Source organism: Podarcis filfolensis (genome assembly GCF_964270895.1).
Source record: "Podarcis filfolensis genome assembly, chromosome: 13".
Lineage (NCBI taxonomy): Eukaryota > Metazoa > Chordata > Lepidosauria > Squamata > Lacertidae > Podarcis > Podarcis filfolensis.
In genome coordinates this window covers 26,448,751-26,469,747 of record NC_139615.1, presented here as the reverse complement: position 1 = coordinate 26,469,747, position 20,997 = coordinate 26,448,751, and the positions used below count along the sequence as shown (strand labels likewise).

General features: G+C 44.9%; 1 protein-coding gene across 3 annotated transcripts in view; it reads left to right on the top strand.

Moving 5' to 3' along the window:
* Window positions 1-20,997, top strand: part of SLC4A1 (solute carrier family 4 member 1 (Diego blood group)) — a 47,194-nt gene that overhangs the window by 16,557 nt on the left and 9,640 nt on the right. For all 3 annotated transcript variants that reach the window (XM_083582277.1, XM_083582276.1, XM_083582278.1), the window contains 13 exons: window positions 3,746-3,822; window positions 5,039-5,216; window positions 5,656-5,791; window positions 6,479-6,617; window positions 7,924-8,002; window positions 9,148-9,335; window positions 10,076-10,277; window positions 11,939-12,163; window positions 13,843-13,991; window positions 15,111-15,305; window positions 18,105-18,275; window positions 20,079-20,168; window positions 20,382-20,545. In XM_083582277.1, the coding sequence (XP_083438403.1) occupies window positions 3,746-3,822; window positions 5,039-5,216; window positions 5,656-5,791; window positions 6,479-6,617; window positions 7,924-8,002; window positions 9,148-9,335; window positions 10,076-10,277; window positions 11,939-12,163; window positions 13,843-13,991; window positions 15,111-15,305; window positions 18,105-18,275; window positions 20,079-20,168; window positions 20,382-20,545 (1,993 nt within the window). The remainder of the gene's footprint in view (window positions 1-3,745; window positions 3,823-5,038; window positions 5,217-5,655; window positions 5,792-6,478; window positions 6,618-7,923; window positions 8,003-9,147; window positions 9,336-10,075; window positions 10,278-11,938; window positions 12,164-13,842; window positions 13,992-15,110; window positions 15,306-18,104; window positions 18,276-20,078; window positions 20,169-20,381; window positions 20,546-20,997) is intronic.

Genomic DNA, 20,997 nt, shown 5'->3' with positions numbered 1-20,997 from the left:
GTATTAGGCATCAGGATGGTATTTGAGAGATCAGAGTGGCTGGTGGTGACGCTCACTGGGGTTTTCTTGTTTGATTTCCCTCCCTTGCAAGTGGCTTGGCTTGCTTGTTTGAGGCTCCTGTTGTTGCCTCATGGGAACCATCCACAATGCAAACTCCTCTGTGATTGTGGCAGACACCATAGTCTGGATCTATGGGGAAGCTTGGAACTAGCTGGTCCCAACTTTGTGTGGAACTAAATGTGACGGTGGCAGGTCTGTGTCTTGAAACACAAGTCACTACCAAAGAGTGATGTGGAAGCCATTAAAAGTGAAGAAATTGTGCATGGAGGTGTTGAACTCTTCATGGCTTTGCCATTTCTCTGTTTTGCTCTCTTACACACAAACACACACACACACACACAGAACACACTTTTTTGCTTGAAATCACCCCCACATTTGAAGATATAGCTCTGTGACATCTCATTCTGCACTTGGTCCAATGAATAGGGGTAGAGGGGTAGACTTTGGAATGCAATACAGTCGTACCTCGGAAGTCCGCTTCTACTTCCGAGGCTTCCTGCATCCAATCGGAAGCTGCGCCGTGGTTGCCGAACATTTTGGAAGTCGAACGGACTTCCGGAACGGATTCTGTTCAACTTCTGAGGTACGACTGTAATTGCTTTTTTGCTTCAGACCACGGGTAGGCAAACTATGGCCCAAAGGCCGGATCCGGCCCAATTGCCTTCTAAATCCGGCCTGCGGGCGGTCTGGGAATCAGCGTGTTTTTACATGAGTAGAATGTGTCCTTTTATTTAAAATGCATCTCTGGGTTATTTGTGGGGCATAGGATTTTGTTCATTTTTTTTTCCAAAATATAGTCCGACCCCCCCCCCCACAAGGTCTGAGGGACAGTGGACCTGCCCCTTGCTGAAAAAGTTTGCTGACCCTTGACCAAGGATCCACTGAACCCAGCAGTCTAACAGGCCTGGACAAATGCTCCTGGAGCAGACTTCCCCAACCGGGTGCCCTCCAAATGTTTTAGACTACAACTCCCTTCATCTCTTGCCATTAGCTCTGCCAGTGAGGGCTGATGGGAGTTTGAAGTCCAAACACCTGGAGGGCACCAGGTGGAGGAAGGCTGCTTTGGAATCTCACTAACAAGATATTGAGAAATGATGGCCTTTCCTGTCGTTTTCTTCCAATGTCTAGTAGCTGATGGCTCATGCAACATATTATTTTTGGCTCATGCAAATATTATTCTATATTTTAATAATCGGAATGCCAATTCATTAAGCAAATGGCAAAATCCATGGAGTTAATATGCCAATTTTCAAAATATTAATTATATATATATGCTATTTCTTTATGCTAAATGGGATGACCATGGCAGGAAATGCTGGCTACTCCTACTTATCAATTTAAGATAAGGTCTTCACTGCCTTTTGGTGGTGAAAGTCATTTAGTATGCCATCCAGAATTCTGCTACTTGCCGAAGTTGTGAATAAATAAAGAGGTGATGTTGTTTAATGGCTAAGAGAGTAAGCTATGAATCAGGATCTCCGCAGCTCAGAAGCTATCTATGCATGCCAAATATTTTATTATTATTAAATTGCTGACACTCTTCCATGCTTTTATACACATCAAATCACCAAAGTTTGATTTGGAGCCCTTTTTTGAGTTCTGCATAATTTAGATGTACATTGTGTTCTTGGTGTAGTATCATTTTAAGGTGCTAAATGTTAAAATACATAAGTCAGAGCTGCCATGGGATTGGGGGCACCTTTTTCCTTGCCTCCCACACTCTTCTCTGCATGAAAGCCCCAAACAATGGCTCCTTTTGCCCACTCAAGGTATGGCAGAGATTGTCAGAAACAAGGGCTGCTGTTTGGTCTCCAATCCTGAAATGCAGGGTTGCCTGGATAGCGCCTGGAAGATCAGGAAGTGGAACCTTGTGAGATAGAAGCAGGTCCTAGTGGTGCCTGTTTGGGGGCAGACAGGAGAGCCTGTCTGTGCCTGATATCTCACAGCCTGGTGGACATAGGGCTAAAACAGAAACACTGCAGCTTTTATGCAATTACCTGCTGCCTTTATTTTGGCTTCTCACCCTGTGGTTTTACAATTTTTTTGAGACTTGGAAAATGATGCTAAAATCCTGAAGTTTCAGGTCAAACCCAGCATCCTGGCAACCCCCTCTAGAACCTTTCTCAAAGATCAGTTGCAGCAGCCAATATATAGAGAGCACAAACTTCCAGAAATTGACAGCAGGAGGACAATACCTCTCTTATCTTTTACGCTCATTTGAAATGAAGGTCCTGACTTCTGATTGTGGGAGGAAGAAAAGAAAACAGTGGGATTTCAATTGCCTATTCTGTTGGCTTTACAACAGCTAGACAAATCTTTGAATTAGGGGAACTGGAAATAAAAAGAAGGAGCTGTGAAAAATTGCAAGAGAACTCCGAGAAACTGGGTTTGCACCAATTGTCCTGATTTTCTGGTACCTGTCAGGGGCACAAAAACTGTTCCCTACTTTGTCCCTGTCTTTGCCTTTTTGAAGAGATTGAACATTTGGAAGCTGCCATTTAGCTCAGTACTGTCTGTTTCGTGGAATCGTGGAATTGTAGAGTTGGAAGGGACCAAAAGGGTCATCTAGTCCCACCCCCTGCACTGCAGGAATCTTTTACCCAATGTGAGACTCGAACCCATGACCCTGTCAGCAGCTCTCCAGGTTTTCAGGCCTACCTGGAGATGCTGAGGCTCAAATTTGAAATTTCCTGCATGCAAAGCAGATGCTCTACCACAGAGTTATATCTTTCCCACTGGGGATACATTTTACCTTTTGGTACTTGTGAACTGGAATGGACATTCTTGATGTATCAGCCACTTCCACCTGGCCTCTAGAAACTCTTGTCTCTAGTGAGCACCATAGATTCACACATTTTATTCCATTCTGAAGGAGCGTCTCCACCCCCATTGTTTTACCTAGACACTGAGGTCCAGTGCCGAGGGCCTTCTGGCGGTTCTCTCATTGTGAGAAGCCAAGTTACAGGGAACCAGGCAGAGGGCCTTCTTGGTAGTGGCACCCACCCTGCGGAACGCCTTCCCACCAGATGTCAAAGAGAACAACAACTACCAGACTTTTACAAGACATCTGAAGGCAGCCCTGTTTAGGGAAGCTTTTAATGTTTGATGTATTACTGTATTTTAATATTTTGTTAGAAACCGCCCAGAGTGGCTGGGAAAGCTCAGCCAGATGGGTGGGGTATAAATAATAAATTATTAGTAGTGGTAGTAGTAGTATGCCTCCAGGGAGCTCTGGATGGTTAGGCTGAGGGAGAAGAATGACCACACAGGGAACTACATGGCTGAGTGAAGATTTGAACCTAGGCCTCTCCAGTTGTAGTCTTAACAATCTAGCCAGCATGCCACCCTGATTCTAAGGACAAAGTTGATTCCAGTTGAGGGATATACACACAAAAAACCCCTTCTGTCACACACCTGAAGTTCACCTGGGCCACACAAGAAAGTGAGACTTGATTAACTATTGAGACCCTGCAAGACAGTAGATACATTGCTGTGGACCTGGACAAGGAAGATCTAGAAAATGAAGCTTACTGGGTGTCATATCTGCCAGCTTAACTTTATTTCATATGGTTGTTGGGGGCATATAGTTGGGAAATTTCATGCATGCTGCATGGAGCTTCTTGGAGGAATTTGGGGAAGGGGTGGAATTCAAAAGTAATAAACACACATATTTTCTTGTTGACAGGTGCCTCCTCACCCGAGGAAGCATTAGGAAGTGGGGGGGCTGCCCCACCGCCCTCCTATCGCAGAAACACACGTGAGGTAAGTTCCTAGGGACTGGAGAGCTTTGAATTTTACCTTGTCTCCCTAACAAGGAAGCTTTTCTTTCTGGCAGTGCTCCTTGTGTCTTTAATGTGCTCATTGCAGGGAGAAATTCAACAGGTGAAACTATCGGTCTCTGTACTTGCGTGTTCAGACCCAGAAACCTCCCCCCTAAAATAAATTCACACACGACTCAAATTTTGGTTTGGTTTTTGGCAGAATTTAGGCGACAACTTTATTGATTACAGAAAGTGACTGGTTGCATAGGCTCTGGCTCGACTAGCTCCCTGCCATGCAGGCAGTGCTGACCCAGGGTTCCAGCATAGGTCAGCCAAGGGTGAACATCTGGATAAGAGAAAAGCCGGGAATGGCCAACTCCTCCACCCAAATGTCCCCCTGGACTCAGGCACGGGCACAACCCCTTCACAAGGGTTGACCAAACCATCGAGTCCCCAGATTCCTTTAATGGAATATCCTTCGCATAGGGATGGCGAGAGCGTTCTCCCATCCCTATAACCTGAACCAGAGCCTATCCGCAACCTTACAAATTGTGACAATTTGCTTCGCAGCAGGCGAAACCCAAATGGCAACAGCCAATCAGCCAAGTGGGGAAAATTCCTGCCATGCCCCTATCACAACGACAGACGACACATGACGGCATAGCAAGGTCAAGCGCAACAAGCCCTAAAAGTAGGGAGAGGTGGACGGGTGTTCTGAATGCACGGGCCGAAAGAGGAAGCTCTGGGTCACATGCATGGGCATAAATAGGTCCCTTGAACCGTGTCAGTTGTCCAGGTCTCACCAAAATATGTGTCCTCTTTAAGGGAGGCCCCGATTTGTTGAATTTCTGCCTCTTTTGCTACTGCTAAAGAGACCTGGGCTGGATCTACACTGACCTTTTTAATGTTATTAGAACAATATTAGATATATCATTCTAAAATGTCACAGGGCATACTAGTAAGTTAAAAACGTTCCTTACCTTTTTGTGTGTGTGTTGTCAAAAAGCAGTTTCCCTACTGCCGGTTGCTCTGCAGCGCCCTCTGGTGTCACGTTTTAATAACGTATCATTCACGTTACAAGCGAAAAACATATGTCAATCTATGTTATAAAAACCATTTCTTATGAACCATGAGTGTAGATCTGCCCTAAAGAGCTCTGAAAGGGGAAGGGGAAAGGTGGCCACCATAATCGCAGGGCCCTTTGCTATACTCCCCAGGCATTTGTAGAACTTCATGAACTGGTCATGGACAGGAACAACGAGCTTCGCTGGATGGAGGCTTCTCACTGGATCAACCTGGAAGAGGATTTTGAGGAGATGGGGCACTGGGGAAGACCACACCTCTCCTATTTGAATTTCCAGAGCCTTCTGGAGGTGCGCAGGGCTTTCAGCAAAGGTGAGGGAAATTGCCGTGAGGTGTGCCTGTTGTCACTCTGTGGCATTGAGGAAATGCAACATTTATGTATGAATTGGCCCTCAGGTTGAGCACAGGGAATCATTTTTAGGAGCAGCTCTGCTTGCCTACAACACATAGGCAAACACACCCATCACTTCCAATTCCTTCTCGCCTAAATCCTGATTCTACGTTATTTGTCCTTGCAAAGGAGAAGATATAAAAATTCCAAATGACCATGTTGTATTCAACAGCATGAGCATAACCTTGCTGAAAAATCTGAATTTTCCGAAATAAGAGTGACAACAATTTGTTGGGGGAACTGAATAGTCATCTGGAAAGATTCCCAAATCCTCTTCCTTTGTACCTTTGAAATTTTAGCAGGCATATCTTCTGAACTGTCAGGTTTCAGCCAGTGTGTTCCTTCTTTCTACTCTTCTAGGAACTGTTCTTCTAGACCTGCAAGAGAAGAGCCTAGCTGGGATTGCCAATCAGATGCTTGATGAAATGATCCATGAAGGGAAGATCAAGCCGGATGACCGAGAGTTAGTCTTAAGGACTCTCCTCCTTCAGCACAGGTACACTTCCAAAGAACAGCACAAAGTCAGGGGGTGATCCCGTTCCCTCCCTGCTGGCTCCAAATTCAGCCAGAGTGCAGGAGTGTGTCCATGTCATATGTGGTTTTTGTGCCACTTAGAGAGTCTCTAGAGTGCAGTGTGTTGCGGATAACCCCAGACGCACTGGCGGAGGAAGAGGAGTGCGGGGGGAGCGCACCGCCCCCGGCAGCGCAATCACGGCAGGGTGCCATCGCGGCTGCCCCCCCCACGCTGGGCACCATGCCCCCACAGGCAGTGAGCCACGCCCCCGCCTGCTCTCCGCCCCCTGATGCCGGAGCATGAAGCTCCACCATTGCCCAGACGTCCTCCTGAGCTTGAAGAAGGGGCAGGGAAATATCCTCACAATCATTTATGAGGGTTTGGAAGCTCAACACTACAGAGACAATACCTTTCCCAGCTAGGGCTGGGCCTCATCTGCCCCATCTTGTGTGGGGTGTTGAGCCTACTGAATATTGCCTCCCAACCTCTGATAGTTTCACATGTATCAGTTGCCTGTGAACGAAACCAGTAATAAAGTATTTATTAATTTTAATTATTTACTGGATGCTTGCTTGTCCGAGGTCCTAGACATCAAACTTTTCTCCTTCCCTCCCTGCCCTTCTTTCTTGGTTCCTACCCTTCCCCTCATTTATTTCCCCCTTTGTCCAGTCACCCTGATGAGTCTACTTCAGTGGGGACTCTTCTGCCTGGGCGGCTGGACAGAACTGATGGCCAGGACTCAGGACAGCCGCTTCTGCAAGAATATCACCAGATTGAGATGAAGACCTTCCCTGCTGACTCAGAGCAGGTAAGAGAACTTTCAGTCAGTGGGTTTAGGAGATGGAGAAGACCAATCTTGTGAACTCAACTCCAGGAACTCTGGGACTTGAACCAGAATGGAGTCACACTGGGTTAAGGCTGGGACCAATTTGTGATCAGTCCTTGGAGCCCTCTTCAGGTATAGAAGGGCACTTACAACCTACTGTTCATTTGTAAATCAAAAGCCTTTCATTTCGTATGCCTGTTTGGCACCATAAGATACTGATGCTCTGTCCTCCGAAGAATGCATGCAGATTAATAAGAGTACCTTTACTCAGAAGTAAGCCCCACTGAGTTCAATGGGATTTTCTCCCTGCGAAGTATACTTAGAGTTGCAGCCTGAATCTGCAAAAGTTGTCCTTTTAAAAAATAAAATAAAATAAAATTTATTAAAATTTGGAAATAGGAATACAAAAATTGATATCAAATATATTTTTTATCAAAGCTAAAAAGCTAATCTAAATAAAAAGACGGACCAGGAAGGGAAAGAGAGAAAGAGATAGAAAGACAGATGAAGAAAAGAGGAAAAGGAAAAGAAAGAATATATATCTGTCAGCTATATATAAAAATTATTCAACACATCCACTTCAAGATAACACCCAACAAATCTACTTTTTATAAACCAAATTATCTTCCATCTTCAAACCCAAAAGTCATGAGTGCATTTTCTTTTCCACACAAAAAGGCTATAAGAAGTTTCCAATCTTTAGTAATTGTTGGCAATGACTTTTCTCTTATTAACATGGCAACTTCGCCATATCAGCTAAATCCAATAATTTTGACAACAGTTCCTCCATTGTAGGTAATTATGAGTCTTTCCATCTTTGTGCATATAAACGTCTCACTGCTGTAATCATATATTGAAAATGAAGTTCCATAGCCTTTTTCTAATTATATATTCGCAAGTCCCAAAAAGGAAAAGTTGCCATGTTTTAGGGAAGGGTGAGTGCAAATATATATGCATTCTGAAAGCAGATTTCTGTTCCAATGGTCAATACTTGCATTTATTTTAAAGAAAAACTAGTACAATATTTAAAAACAACAATAACCCAAGACCCCCACCAAACAAAGCAGAACTTCATATATACATGTTAGATTTGGAGTTGACATTCATGTGCTGAGACCAGAGGAATAAATGACTGAAAATTCTAATTCATTCATAAAAATGAAAACATCGTATTCTCAGAATCCCCCATTCTGAGGGCAGCAACAGAGCGCATACTGTGAAATGAACTTGGGCCGTGTCAACCTGCCTCATGACCTTGGAGGTTAACTGCTTGCTTCTCTTGTTGCAGGAAGGCTCAAGCGGTGGTATTAAGAAGCCACTGGCAGATAAGATCCCACCTGATGCAGAAGCGACACTGGTCCTGGTTGGTAAGTACTTTTAACATGTGCAATGACGAGAGATCGTGGCGGCCATTTTGGGTGCCATGCTCTCGCTCTGCGCTCTCACTCCCCAAAAGTGCTTTGGGGGGGCTGCAATCTTGTGCAACCACGAGCAATGCACATTTGGGGGCATCACCTGAGATTGCACCCCAAAAAAGCACTAGGGAGGCAAGATCATGATGCGGGTCATGTAACTCACCCAGGAGCACATCTTGAAAGATGCATGTCCTGGTTTTTGACCTGAAAAAGTTGGGCAGTATGGATTGTGTGACTGCTCCGATACCATCATGAACACAAATAATAAAGAATACCTAATAAACAGGATGTCTGGAGGGCTCCTTTCTCAAAGGTCTCCAGATATTGGAAGAGAAACGAAGGAACATTGAATGGGACTCAGGGCCTCAGTAGTCTGTGTTAGAGCTACCCTATTTAACCACAAAAGACTAGCGAAAGCATTTCTCTGCTCCCAGCTCCACCTTCCTTCTTCCTTTCTTTTCTCTTCCTTTTTTTTAAAATAAAAAAATTAACCAAATTTAAAATTGCAAAAAAAATATTAACCAGATTCATAATGTCTGTCCAGCATAGCCTTAGACATTTTGGGGTTTGAGATGGAAAATCCAAAAAAGATGCTCCCTACGGTTACTACAAATATATTAATTTTTAAAACAACAACAACAACAACAACAACAACAGACAACTTGCTGGAGTTTAAAATTGCCACAAATTTGCCCCTCCACCCTACATAATGGTAGAGCCAGTCCTGATTCAAGCCAACATGGGATAAAATATAACTTCTTCCTTTTACAAGATGTATGCTAATCTAGCAAGTTTGGGAGGAAGGAAGTATGTTCTGGTTCTTGCTTGTCTTGTGTGTTTTGTCAGGGGGAGCCATGTTTCTCCCTGGCAAAGACGCTGCTTCGCTTCTCTATCTGGCTTAGCCAAACTCATTTGCAGACTTTGCTCACTTTACTGTCTCTCGTTTTCTTCCCGTGTCCCTATTCTCTTCCATTCCACCTCCCTTTGCCTCTGCCTGGATCCCTTCCTTTCCTGCACATGGTTTGTGTTTCTTTTTCTTTCTGTTTCTGTGCTAAGCCCCCTAAATGATGCCCCATACCCATCCATCCTCCCTTCAGGCCGTGCCAGCATTGTGGACCATCCCACTCTAGCCTTTGTGCGCTTGAAGGATGCTGTAGAACTGGACTACGTTCTGGAGGTTCCTGTGCCTGTCCGATTCCTTTTTGTGGTTCTGGGCCCAGATTCCCCTCACGCCAACTACTACCATGAGATTGGGAGAGCCATCTCAACAATGATGTCCGAAAGGGTAAGTTGGAACCCTCCATGGCTTCAACTTGCCCAAGAAAGTACAGTGGTACCTCGGGTTACAGGCGCTTCAGGTTACTGACTCCACTAACCCAGAAATAGTACCTCGGGTTAAGAACTTTACCTCAGGATGAGAACAGAAATCGCGCGGCAGTGGCAGCAGCGGGAGGCCCCATTAGCTAAAGTGGTACCTCAGGTTAAGAACAGTTTCAGGTTAAGAACGGACCTCCAGAACAAATTAAGTTCTTAACCTGAGGCACCACTGTAGTTGGAATTTCCTTTCATGGAAGGAAGGATTGTCTAGGTTAGGCATGGGGAACTTGTTGCTTTCCAGGTGTTGTTTTCCATCACCTCTGACCATTTTGCCATGCTTGCTGAGGCTGGTAGTCCAGCAACATCAGGGCCACAGGCTTTTCCCATCCCTGTTTTATGATCTAGAATTTCCCTGCGTCTGCTCATTCACCTGAGTATGGTAGACAGAAGCACTCTGGAAAGGGTGGACCTCATACTTATGTTGCAAGCTTAACTTAACTCTTCTGGAAAAACAGGAGCTAAAAGTGTTAAATGTAGCATGTTAAATTAAACAATGTGGACCTGGCCATGTGCCACAAGCCATGTCATCATTCTGGACACAGGAAGATCCTGTGGAAATTCACCCCAGGAACTGCCCCTTTTACAAACCCTCCCAAGCACAACATTTGGCTCCCTGAGTCTCCATGTTTTTCCTTCTTCCCTGACTAGGTGTTCCGCCTTGACTCCTACATGGCAGGAAGTAGGCAAGACTTGCTGAAGAGCCTGGATGCATACCTGGACTGTTGCATCGTCGTCCCGCCCTCTCATATCCAAAGTGAAAAGCTCCTTAAGTCGTTGTTACCAGTGCAGAAGGAGCTCCTGCGAAAAAGGTACCGGCCGGAGGAGAGGACAGAGCCCACTAAACAGCTTGGTATGTATGAATCACTATGGGGTGATCTGCAGGGAACTTTGCCTGATCGCTACCAAGCATACCTAGGGAACCTAGGAAGCTGCCTTAGGCTGAATCAGATGATTCTCTCATCTAGCTCAATATTGCTTCCACTAAGGGCCCATCCATACTTACGTTTTGCCCCTCACTTTCTAAGCACAGGTTTGTGCTTTCCTGGTCCATGTCCAAGCGCTCCCCCACCTCCACTGCTTTCCCCAGGAAAACCTGCTCTTTGACGCGGAATTGGAACAAACAGCAACTCAGGTTTTCAGTGGAATTGTTGTCTGCGGTAAAGAGAGGGTTTTCATAGGGAAAGCACCGGGGCAAAACAAAACACTTGGACACGGAGATTCAAAGTGCAGACCTGCAAATAATAATAATAAAAATAGTAATAATAATAATTTTACCCTGCCCATCTGACTGGGTTACCCCATTCACTCTTGGCAGCTTCCAACATATATAAAAACATAATAAAGCATAAAACTTTAAAAGCCTAGAAATGCGATCCAAAAAGGGGTCTGGATGAGCCCTTAGTGGAAGTGGCCCTCCAGGATATCAGACAGGTCTCCTAGCCTTACCTGGAGTTGCCAAAGATTGAGCCTAGACCCTTCTGCATGCTAAGCAGATGCGCTCTCCCTGAGCTATGGTACTTCTCAGATGTTGTATATTTGTATATCACATAGAGTTTAAAATATTAAGTAGATTAGCGCTGATGAAAAACACTATGAACATGCTCAGTGACACATGCCTCTTTGGGCTGTCACCAATGTTAGTCTCACTCACAGTAGACCCGTTAATGTAAAGTTACTAAGTTAGGATCACTAATTTCATGGGGTCTACTCTGAGCAGGAATTAGTTGGCTACAACTCTATGTTCTTACCTCCCCCACCAGCCAAGCTTGATAGGTGAGCAGGGCCACCCAGCTTTCAATCACCTGATGTTACAATGACATCAGGCGACCTGTTATCACCCAAACAGTTTGAAATTAAGCCATGTGGGAGCAAATGCACCATTTGCAGCACTTTGAAACATACATATTTTTATACATGTATTTTTATTGATTTTCAGAAGTCATTTTGCATGCAGGTTTGACTAATGTACACATTAAAACAACTGCTAATAGAGTGCATTTTTAATAGTATTTTTACTAATATACTCATTTTTATGCATACTTTCCCTTGATGTATGCATTTTTGTAAACATTGCTTGGTTGTAGAACTGCATCGCAAATTTCAGGTAAGTGAGAATTTCAGAGGATGGCTATGTTTTGGTTCTCACATTGCTTTGGAACCTGAATTTGATGGATTCAGCTTTAAACAAGAACCAAAGAGAATTCTTCCTCCATCCCTGCAGCTGCCCCACACCTAATGTCATAGATAATGTCAGGTGTAGGGCAGGTGTGTGTAGCTTTGCCAAACCTCCTCACAGTCCAAATGTGGAGACCTGTTGTGGGGTTCCTCACCGCTGCCTTAAGCGCTTCCCACAAGATTTGGGATGAAACTCATGAGCTCCACATAACGCAAAACCTATGTTCGCAAAAAACGAGGCTTACAGCCCTTTTGAGGCCCCCAGTAAAACATCAGTCCTCTTTTCCCTTCATTCATTCAGCCTTGTCATTCCCTGTGTTCTTCTGTCTCATACAGAGCAAGAATTGCAGGACCGAGCCTTCAAGACCCCAGAAAAGGATGATGACGACCCCTTGAGAAGGACTGGCAGGCCTTTCGGAGGGCTGGTGAGGGACATAAAACGCCGGTACCCCAAGTACCTCAGTGACATCACGGACGCTCTCAATGCTCAGTCTCTGGCTGCCGTCATCTTTATCTACTTTGCTGCCCTTTCTCCTGCCATTACCTTTGGAGGCCTTCTGGGTAAGGGAGCTGGGGCTGCTCGCTGCGCCCTGACAAGGAATCACAAACTGATTATCAGTGGGGAAGTATTGTTATGAAAATGAGGGAAATATTGCATCAAACTGGAGTTCCCAGCAGCTCAGCACCACTTCCCCTCTTGAGTTTCTGCTGGACAAAACAGGACGGGAAGTAGAATGACATAAAGTTTCCTAGCAGGTTGGGCTATGATGGTTTGTTTGCTTTCTTCACATCCTTCTCATATGTAGGTGGAGCATGGCAGGGGCGAACAAAGGCTGACCAACACCGAGGGTGCGGCAAACCACCGGCTGCGCACGCATTGCGCCGCTACGTACAACGCATGCATAAAACACCGGGCATGTGTTGTACGTAGTGGTTTGCCACTGGCACCACCTAAGCGCCATACGGACAGTGGTAGGATCCTCTGCTCGTGGCTGCAGCAGCGGCAGAGGGATCCTCTGGCTGTAGCGGCGAGGGAGGGATCCCACCGCCATCCGTACAGCGCTCAGGCGGTGCCGACAGCAAACCGCTATGTACAGCACATGTGCGGCGTCGCTACGTACAGCGCATGCATGCAACACCATGCATGCGTTGTACGTAGCGGTTTGCCGCCGGTGCCGCTCAAACGCCCTACAGATGGTGGTGGGATCCTCTGCTCGCTGCTGCAGCTACAAACGGAGGATCCTCCACATGCGGCTGTGGTGGTGCGATGGCTGCTCACGGCGCTGCGCCCAGGGGTGGTGGGGTGAGCACCCCATGGGGTGCCTTCTTGTCACTCCTACAGACATGGCACCGGGGGGGCGCCATCCACCCCCCTTGTGACGCCACTGGGACTTGGCCACATGAACAACAGCTAGAAAATTATGCCAGAAAAACCCTATTAGAGGCTACTTCCATGTCTTGCCTGCTGACTGATTTGCTTATAGAACAGTTTTATACCACTATTCCCATAAGCAATGCTCCAACGTAGCTTACATGTAAAGTAAATAGTTATAAAAGCAATTTAAAGCACAAAAACATCTGTATGTTGGGTCGCAGGCACTCCTATGCTACTGATCTTCAACTATGTGAAATTTATTTTTTGACATTTATTTTATTCTTTTAATGGCTGGATGCTGGTAAACTAAGAGACCTTGGTGACATCTCCTCCAGCCAGGGGATCGGGGAAGAATAAGAAAGATATACTCTGGCACACCTTCCGGAAAGATCTCTAGCTTACATTACAAAGCAGATACTTAATAGACCTGGTTATTTACTTAGCAAGGAAAATAGTTTGACCATTTTAGCAGTCACCCCCTCCCTGGTTGTTGTTTCTTTTGCAGAATCCTGTCTTACAGCTATAAAATCACAGGATTGGAGGGGACCCTGAAAATCAAGGCCACCCACAACCCCAAACTCATTACAGTAATTAAGGCTGGGGATTTTTGCTCATGGTGTGCCTCCACTCATGTCACTTTCAGCTTCGACAAGCAGGCTTTTGTTCTGTTTTATCAACAGCAAGACAAAAGAAATAAGGATGCGCCTTGAGAAGTTAAACTTCTCTTAAGAAGAAGCATTGTCCATCTCCAGTTCAAAAATTTTCAGCCCTCTTACTGATGTGCCAGTTAGATCTCTTAAGTTTCTTAAAGCAGGAAACACCCCAGGTTTCTTCTTTCTTGCCTATAATCTGCTGTTGCTTCCAGGTGAGAAGACTGAGAAGCAGATGGGAGTATCTGAGCTTCTGATCTCCACGGCAGTCCAGGGCGTCATCTTCTGCTTGCTTGGAGCTCAACCTTTGCTTGTGATTGGCTTTTCTGGCCCCCTTCTGGTCTTTGAAGAAGCCTTTTATGGGGTAGGTATCCTGCTATAAATAACATCCCTGTTGAATGATTACTTGTTTCAACACACTGAAAAGCTTCTTTAAACTTATGCAGTCCCCAGATCCACCCTGCCAATCAATGGAGATCACCTGTCCATTCAATGGTTACCATAAGATGTAGTGAGGACCATTACAGTAGCTTACATTGCTTTTAAAACAGGCAAATTCGAAATGGAGGACAGTTCTATTATTCATGGTCATTAGCTGTTCCATGAAATGGAACTTCCATGTTTGCAGGCAGTATATCTCTCATTACCAAGAACAGCATAGAACCCTAACCACTTTCCAGGTGGTTCTAGCTGATCACAGATGGAGACAGAACGCTAGATTAGGCAGCTTTTGATCCAGTAAAACCATTCTGCCTGAGCGTTTGCAGGTATATTTCCATAACCCTAAGACGGGGTGGGGAGCATCTTGCCCTCCAGATGTTGTTGGACTTCTTAGCCAACATGACCAATGATCAGGGATGGATGGGAACTGGGAGTCTAAAAACATTCACATTCCTATCATAAATGGTAGAAACTTGCTTCCTTTTAAAAGAACAAAGCTCAGATTCTTAAGATGTTGAACCTCACATGTACCAAACTCTGCTTGCTTGTTGTGACCAGAAGCACCTGTGCACTATACAGTGGTACCTCGGGTTACATATGCTTCAGGTTACATACACTTCAGGTTACAGAGTCTGCTAACCCAGAAATAGTGCTTCAGGTTAAGCACTTTGCTTCAGGATGAGAACAGAAATTGTGCTCTGGCAGCGCGGCGGCAGCAGGAGGCCCCATTAGCTAAAGTGGTGCTTCAGGTTAAGAACAGTTTCAGGTTAAGAACGGACCTCCAGAATGAATTAAGTACTTAACCCAAGGTACCACTGTACACAGACCTGGCTATAAATGTCTATGCAGGTTTCACAGGAGGAACGGGCTATAAGATTTCAGCATGGCCCGTGTAGTGTATCACAAGAAGGGCCAATACTCTACATTCTGGATAGCTGTTTAATTCCAGAGCAAGTTCAGCTGAGGGGGAAAGAACCATCAACATCTCACTAGCTTCTCCGTTGCTTTCCTCTCTGCACCCCACCCGTTTCTCTCTACACAGTTTTGTAAGAGTTTAGAGATTGCGTACCATCCGGGGAGAGTCTGGATCGGCCTCTGGCTTATAATATTGGTATTGGTGGTGGTGGCTTTTGAGGGCAGCTTCCTGGTACGTTACATCTCCCGCTACACCCAGGAGATCTTCTCCTTCCTCATCTCCCTCATCTTCATCTACGAGACTTTCTTCAAACTCTACAAGGTAACGGCTTATATTTCATTCTCCCTCCCTTCCTTTGCTTTTGTGAGGGAGCAGCTTTGCTGGCACAAGGAACAGGCTGCTTCATGGCCACAGGGTTCCTCAAGACCTGTGAGGCAGGGCTGAAAGTTGGTCCGTCATGGCCGTGTTTGAGCACTGAGCTGTACATAGTACCTATTTTCCATTGTCTCATGTGTGGCTTGGCTTCCTTTGTGCTTGAATGCTGGATCCTGAGAGATTTGGGGCCCATCCACATTATCATTTGTCCAAGAGGCATTATTACTTTATTATTATTATTATTATTATTATTATTATTATTATTACTACTACTACTACGTGGATAGGCGGAGTCCCCCTAACCCCAGGCAACCCCCAAGCAGAATAATGACTCAAGAAAATGCGCTATGGGATTAAAATTGCCACAACTTTATTAGGTTTCAGATGTAGGGAGACCTTGGTTCAGGCATTGGGCATTTATCCTTCCCAGTCCCCAGCCGGGGATCTGGGAGACATCAGGGTTATCTAGAATGTGTGGGGATTGGGCTGGCTCTGGAAAATATATGTTCAGGCAGAAAACCCGCCCCCCGTTTCGCCGCCATTGCAGGGGAGAGCAATGACAACCTCTTGGCATATGGCCAATGCCTCCCCTCAAAACGACCCCTTTAACGGGGAACCCTGGGATCACCACCACATGGGGGGGGGTGAGTCACTGCTTCACGCCCCCCCATTTAGGAAGATAGACTAAAGGATTCTGCCCAAGGCCTGAAACCGCCACCCGAGGCCACAAAATCGCAGTCTTGACGCCAAAACTACCTACACCTGAAAAGGCCCTTTGCCATCCGACATCCATTCCAAAAGGCCATGCCTAATGTCGCTCAGTCAATTTCAGCTCTGTGACCAGAAATCACAGGGTAAATGGAAGTGTGGCTGGGCTCTTGGTCTTGAGTTCTGAGCATGAAAAATGACCCGTCTTCAGACTTTTCATGTTATCTTCAGGCAGACCACACCATACAGTTAAAGCACACGACTACCCTCAAAAAAAAATCCTGGAAACAGTAAATTGTATGGTCCAGAGCTTGGAGTTTTAGCTCTGTGACTGAGGAAACTACTTCCTCCCAAAGGAGCACAGGGAAGCTCAGGCCCAAACTGTATGCTACAAGGAACACACAGCATCTTCCTTACAATGTTTTGTTAAAGACACATGGTATGCGTGTAAGAATGTAAGATATGTTTATGAAGCTGCCATCTAGTGGCCAAAAGTGTTTCTTGAGGAAAAAATTGGAACCGAGCATGCCTATGGCCTTTGGGAGTGGTTCCAAGATGGATGTCAAACTAAAAACTATATAACAGAAACCAAGATATTAAACCAGTTATTGTTCATTATAACTCTCACAGCTTGCTCGGTTTCTGCCTGCCTCACTCCATTTCAGAGCTTGATGGTGTCATGCTGCTTCTTTAATTAACCATTGTCTCGGAGGCAATATGTGAAGAACGGCAGCTGTGTTTCATGTTAGTCATTTGCACCTCAAGCATCTTTCTCAGTGTTCTCCATCCCATTGTTTTGGGTCATCAGGTGAGCAAGAGACAGGACTTCGAGGTTCTTAGATCTTATCCCCACAAGCTTTTTTTGAACCAAAGTTGCAAGGGTTTTTTTATCGCAAATATACAGTCATTTGCGTGTTTGTTCCCTGTGGCAACCAGCCCTGCCACATTTATTCCCATTTTACAGATGGAAAAACCAAGACAGGGAGGCACAAGACTTTATCCAAAGCCACCCACTAAGTCCATAAGCGAACAGTGTATCTCCCACATACATTAATATGTGCTCTGTTAATCTCAATTGATGTTCCCTGTGTATTATTGCATTTCTACTACTGAGATGTGTCCTTTTGTCTCAGCTTGTTACACCGTTCCCCGCCCCCCTCCACTGCCCCCAAATCTTTGACCATGCATAACTACATATTACGATGACGGTGACACCTACTACAGTCTCCACCTTCTGAAATCCACTAGAATTGCTATAGATAGCCCCTCCTCTCCCTCTGCCCCTCCCTGGTAACAATTTGGCCACAGGAAGCGAGGCTGTCATGACATGGTTTCCATAGAAACTGAAGAGCAAAAGCAAGAAAGGAGAGATTGAAAACATCATGTAGGAAGAAGGGAGAATGAAATGGAGCTCTTGCAAATGTTTAGAAATTAGACTAGGTGGACTAAGTGCATAGGAGACGAGCCTTTTGGAGACAGATGTTTGAAGGATAAGCAGCAGAAATGTGGGGCAAGGGCCTAAGAACAGGGGCAGAGGTTTCAACCTTGAGTCCCTGTTAGCATTGTGGTCTGCACAATATATATTTGTTACTTATTTTATTGACTAAATTTGTATGCCTCCCTTCATCCAAAGATCACAGGGCGGTTCACAACATAAACTAGGCCTGATCTATGTTTGCAGCGGAGCGAAGGGCTAGAGATCTGAGGTAGCAGAATTCGCGGTATGATTTCAGACTGAAGGTGGAGGGACACTTCTTTCTTTCTTTTACACGATGGGGATTCAAAATGGTACCCCACTGCCTGTATTCTAAAATGGTGCAGTCAACTCTATCACCTCCCTCTGCTTCATACGTAGACCAGGTCTAAGACTTACTTGTGTGCTGCGGGAGAAAGGGTAGGAATTATTTTGTTGCATGTAACAATATGATTTGGGTGGTGGTGTGGGCACGTGTGCTAATTTTAGTTGGCTGTGTTGTATGGCGTCTCAAGTCCTTCCCACTGTCCATTCCACATTCTAACACATCTTCCCTTTTACAGATTTTTGAGAAATTCCCTCTGCAGCCAGCCTATAACAACACTGTTCTAAATGGGGATCCAGACTATCCTGTACCCAACACAGCCCTGCTTGCCCTTATCCTCATGGCAGGAACGTTTTTCATCGCCTTTTTCTTGCGCCAATTCAAGAACAGCAGTTTCTTTCCTGGCAAGGTAAATCCTACATTGCACGAGTGAAGTAGGACTTTGGCATGTTTGGGGATTTTGGAAGGGGACGGCTTAAGGGGATTTTGGAAGGGGACGGCTTAAGTCTGTGCCTGCACTAACAAGTTCGTTCTATCTCTGTATAATGGCCAACCTACAACTGGATTTAAATAGCAAAGGGCAGACTTCAAACTGAAGCAACAAGACACTGGGAGAAGTATTTTGGTCAGCAAATTGGTTTAGAATAAATGGGGCTTCCTTAGCATTCCTACCACATTGTACCTGAAGTATTAAAAAGTAATAAACAGAGCTGCAATGTTTCATCAATTAGATTAATCAATTTATAATGTGCCAACTGATTGGAAAGCAGATTTTACATTTTTTGTTGTTATTTTTATCACAAGTACTTATAAAAAGCAGATATGGCAGGTGCTATCTTTTAAGAAGCATTGCTTCTGATATTAGAGATAAGAAGGAAAGCCTCTTCTAATATACTTGCTGCAATAGATGTGTGCATCATCTAAAACCAAAATATACTTTTTTTTCATAAGGAAGTTGATGCATGTTTAATCCATTAATCGCCTCATCAACTAAGTTTTCTTTAATCATCATCACCATTTTATTATTTGTACCCCACCCATCTGACTGGGTTGCCCCCAGCCACTCTGGGTGGCTTCCAGCATATATAAAAACATAATAAAACATTAAAAACTTCCCTAACCAGGGTTGCCTTCAGATGCCTTCTAACGGTTGTATAGTTACTTATCTCCTTGACATCTGATGGAGGGCGTTTGACAGGGTGGCCGTCACTGCTGAGAAGGTCCTCTGCCTGGTTTCCTGTTAACCTCACTTCTTGCCTCGCCGCCAGAAGGCCCTTGGAGTTATACTAGGCATAGAATTCAACATCTTAAAAACCTGTTTTGGTAAAAACCGAGCTCTGATGCTTCAGAAGCACATGTAAAAGTGTATGGGCAATAACTTCACAGAAGCCAAAAAGGAGAAAAAGCAGGATTTCAAGGAAACAGACAGGGTTTCCTCCACAGCCCTTTCATTCCAGTGACTAAGGGTACAATACTATGCACACTTACATGGGGATAATTCCCCCACGGAACCCAGTGAGATTTAACTTCCAGTTAAAAATGCATAACATTGTGCTGTAGCCTACCAAAGAAGTAGCATAAATTTTACCAATGTAAGCAAATGTGCTTAAAATGCAAAATGATGATGACGATGATGAATTCAATTTATATACTGCCCTTTATCAAATGATCCCAGGGCCATATATAACATCAAAACACATTACAGAACATAAAAAGCACCAAAATAAAAAGCATGCTGACAGAACAGCCTAACATGACTTGCAGAATTTGGTGCAGCTGTGGTATGAAATTGTTTTGACTGCAGAATATGCACAGCCCAGTGTATCAGTCACAATATATGACTAAAGGGTTGCTGGTGCAGTTTCTGAGTTTGTCCCCCTTTTAAGCTGAGTCTAAACATTCCCTTATCAACATTGAGGTCTGTAAATCACCCAACAAAAACAGTCTCTGGCAGTATTACCCTTTTTTTTAAGTTCCACACTTTGCATGTTTGAAGGGGAAGGTCATATTTCTCATAATCAGATCAAAACTTTTAAAACTGAATTAGTTATATTTCCTTTGTCTCCAGAGTCAGTGTGGATGCCTGCCCTGGTAGCTGAGAACCTCTGTTCTATCTCATTTCCAAAGATTCAGCTGGTCTTATTCACCTCTCACCTCCAGCCCTACATTGCTGAATTAATGTGGTTCTTTCTTACTTCTTATTTTTTGACAGATCCGCCGTGTGATTGGTGACTTTGGTGTCCCTATTGCCATCTTCCTCATGGCATTGGTAGACTACTTTATTGAAACCACCTATAGTCAGGTGAGTAGCTGGTCACTATCAGTAACACCCTCTCCTTCCTTCTGTCTAAGTCCAGTGGATTCCAGGTTTTTATATCCTTTCCAAGCAGAAAAAAATGAGCACTGGCTCACTTTCCTGTCTGGGGTTGTCAACCTAAAATAATGTGGCGCTTCCTGCACTGGGGGCCAACAGAACTAGAGTTCATCCGTATTCATTTTGCTTGTTTCCTCACAGAAACTGAAAGTCCCCAAAGGCCTTGATACCACCCATCCAACACGGAGCTGGTTTGTTCATCCACTTGGAAAAGATGGGGCGTTTCCCTGGTGGATGGCGCTCGCTTCCGTTGTGCCAGCCCTCTTGGTCTTCATCCTCATCTTCTTGGAGTCACAGATCACCACGTAAGGAATTTGGAGAGTGTATAGGAAAGAAAAGCAGCCACAAGGGTCAAGTTTTGTATCTACTGCAGTGAGGGTGTTGCTAGGTACTTGGGACACGGGTGGTGCTGTGGTCTCTAAACCACTGGAGCCTCTTGGGCTTGCCGATCAGGTCAGCGGTTTGAATCCCCACGACAGGGTGAGCTCCCGTTGCTCTGTCCCAGCTCCTGCCAACCCAGCAGTTCGAAAGCACGCCAGTGCAAGTAGATAAATAGGTACTGCTGCAGTGGGAAGATAAACGGCGTTTCTGTGCGCTCTGGCTTCCATCACGGTGTTCCGTTGTGCCAGAAGCAGTTTAGTCATGCTGGCCACATGACCTGGAAAGCTGTCTCTTTAATAAAAACGAACTCATAAACAACAAAAAAGGTTTATTGATAAATATTTTATCAGGTTTGTTGAAAGAGCAGACACCAATA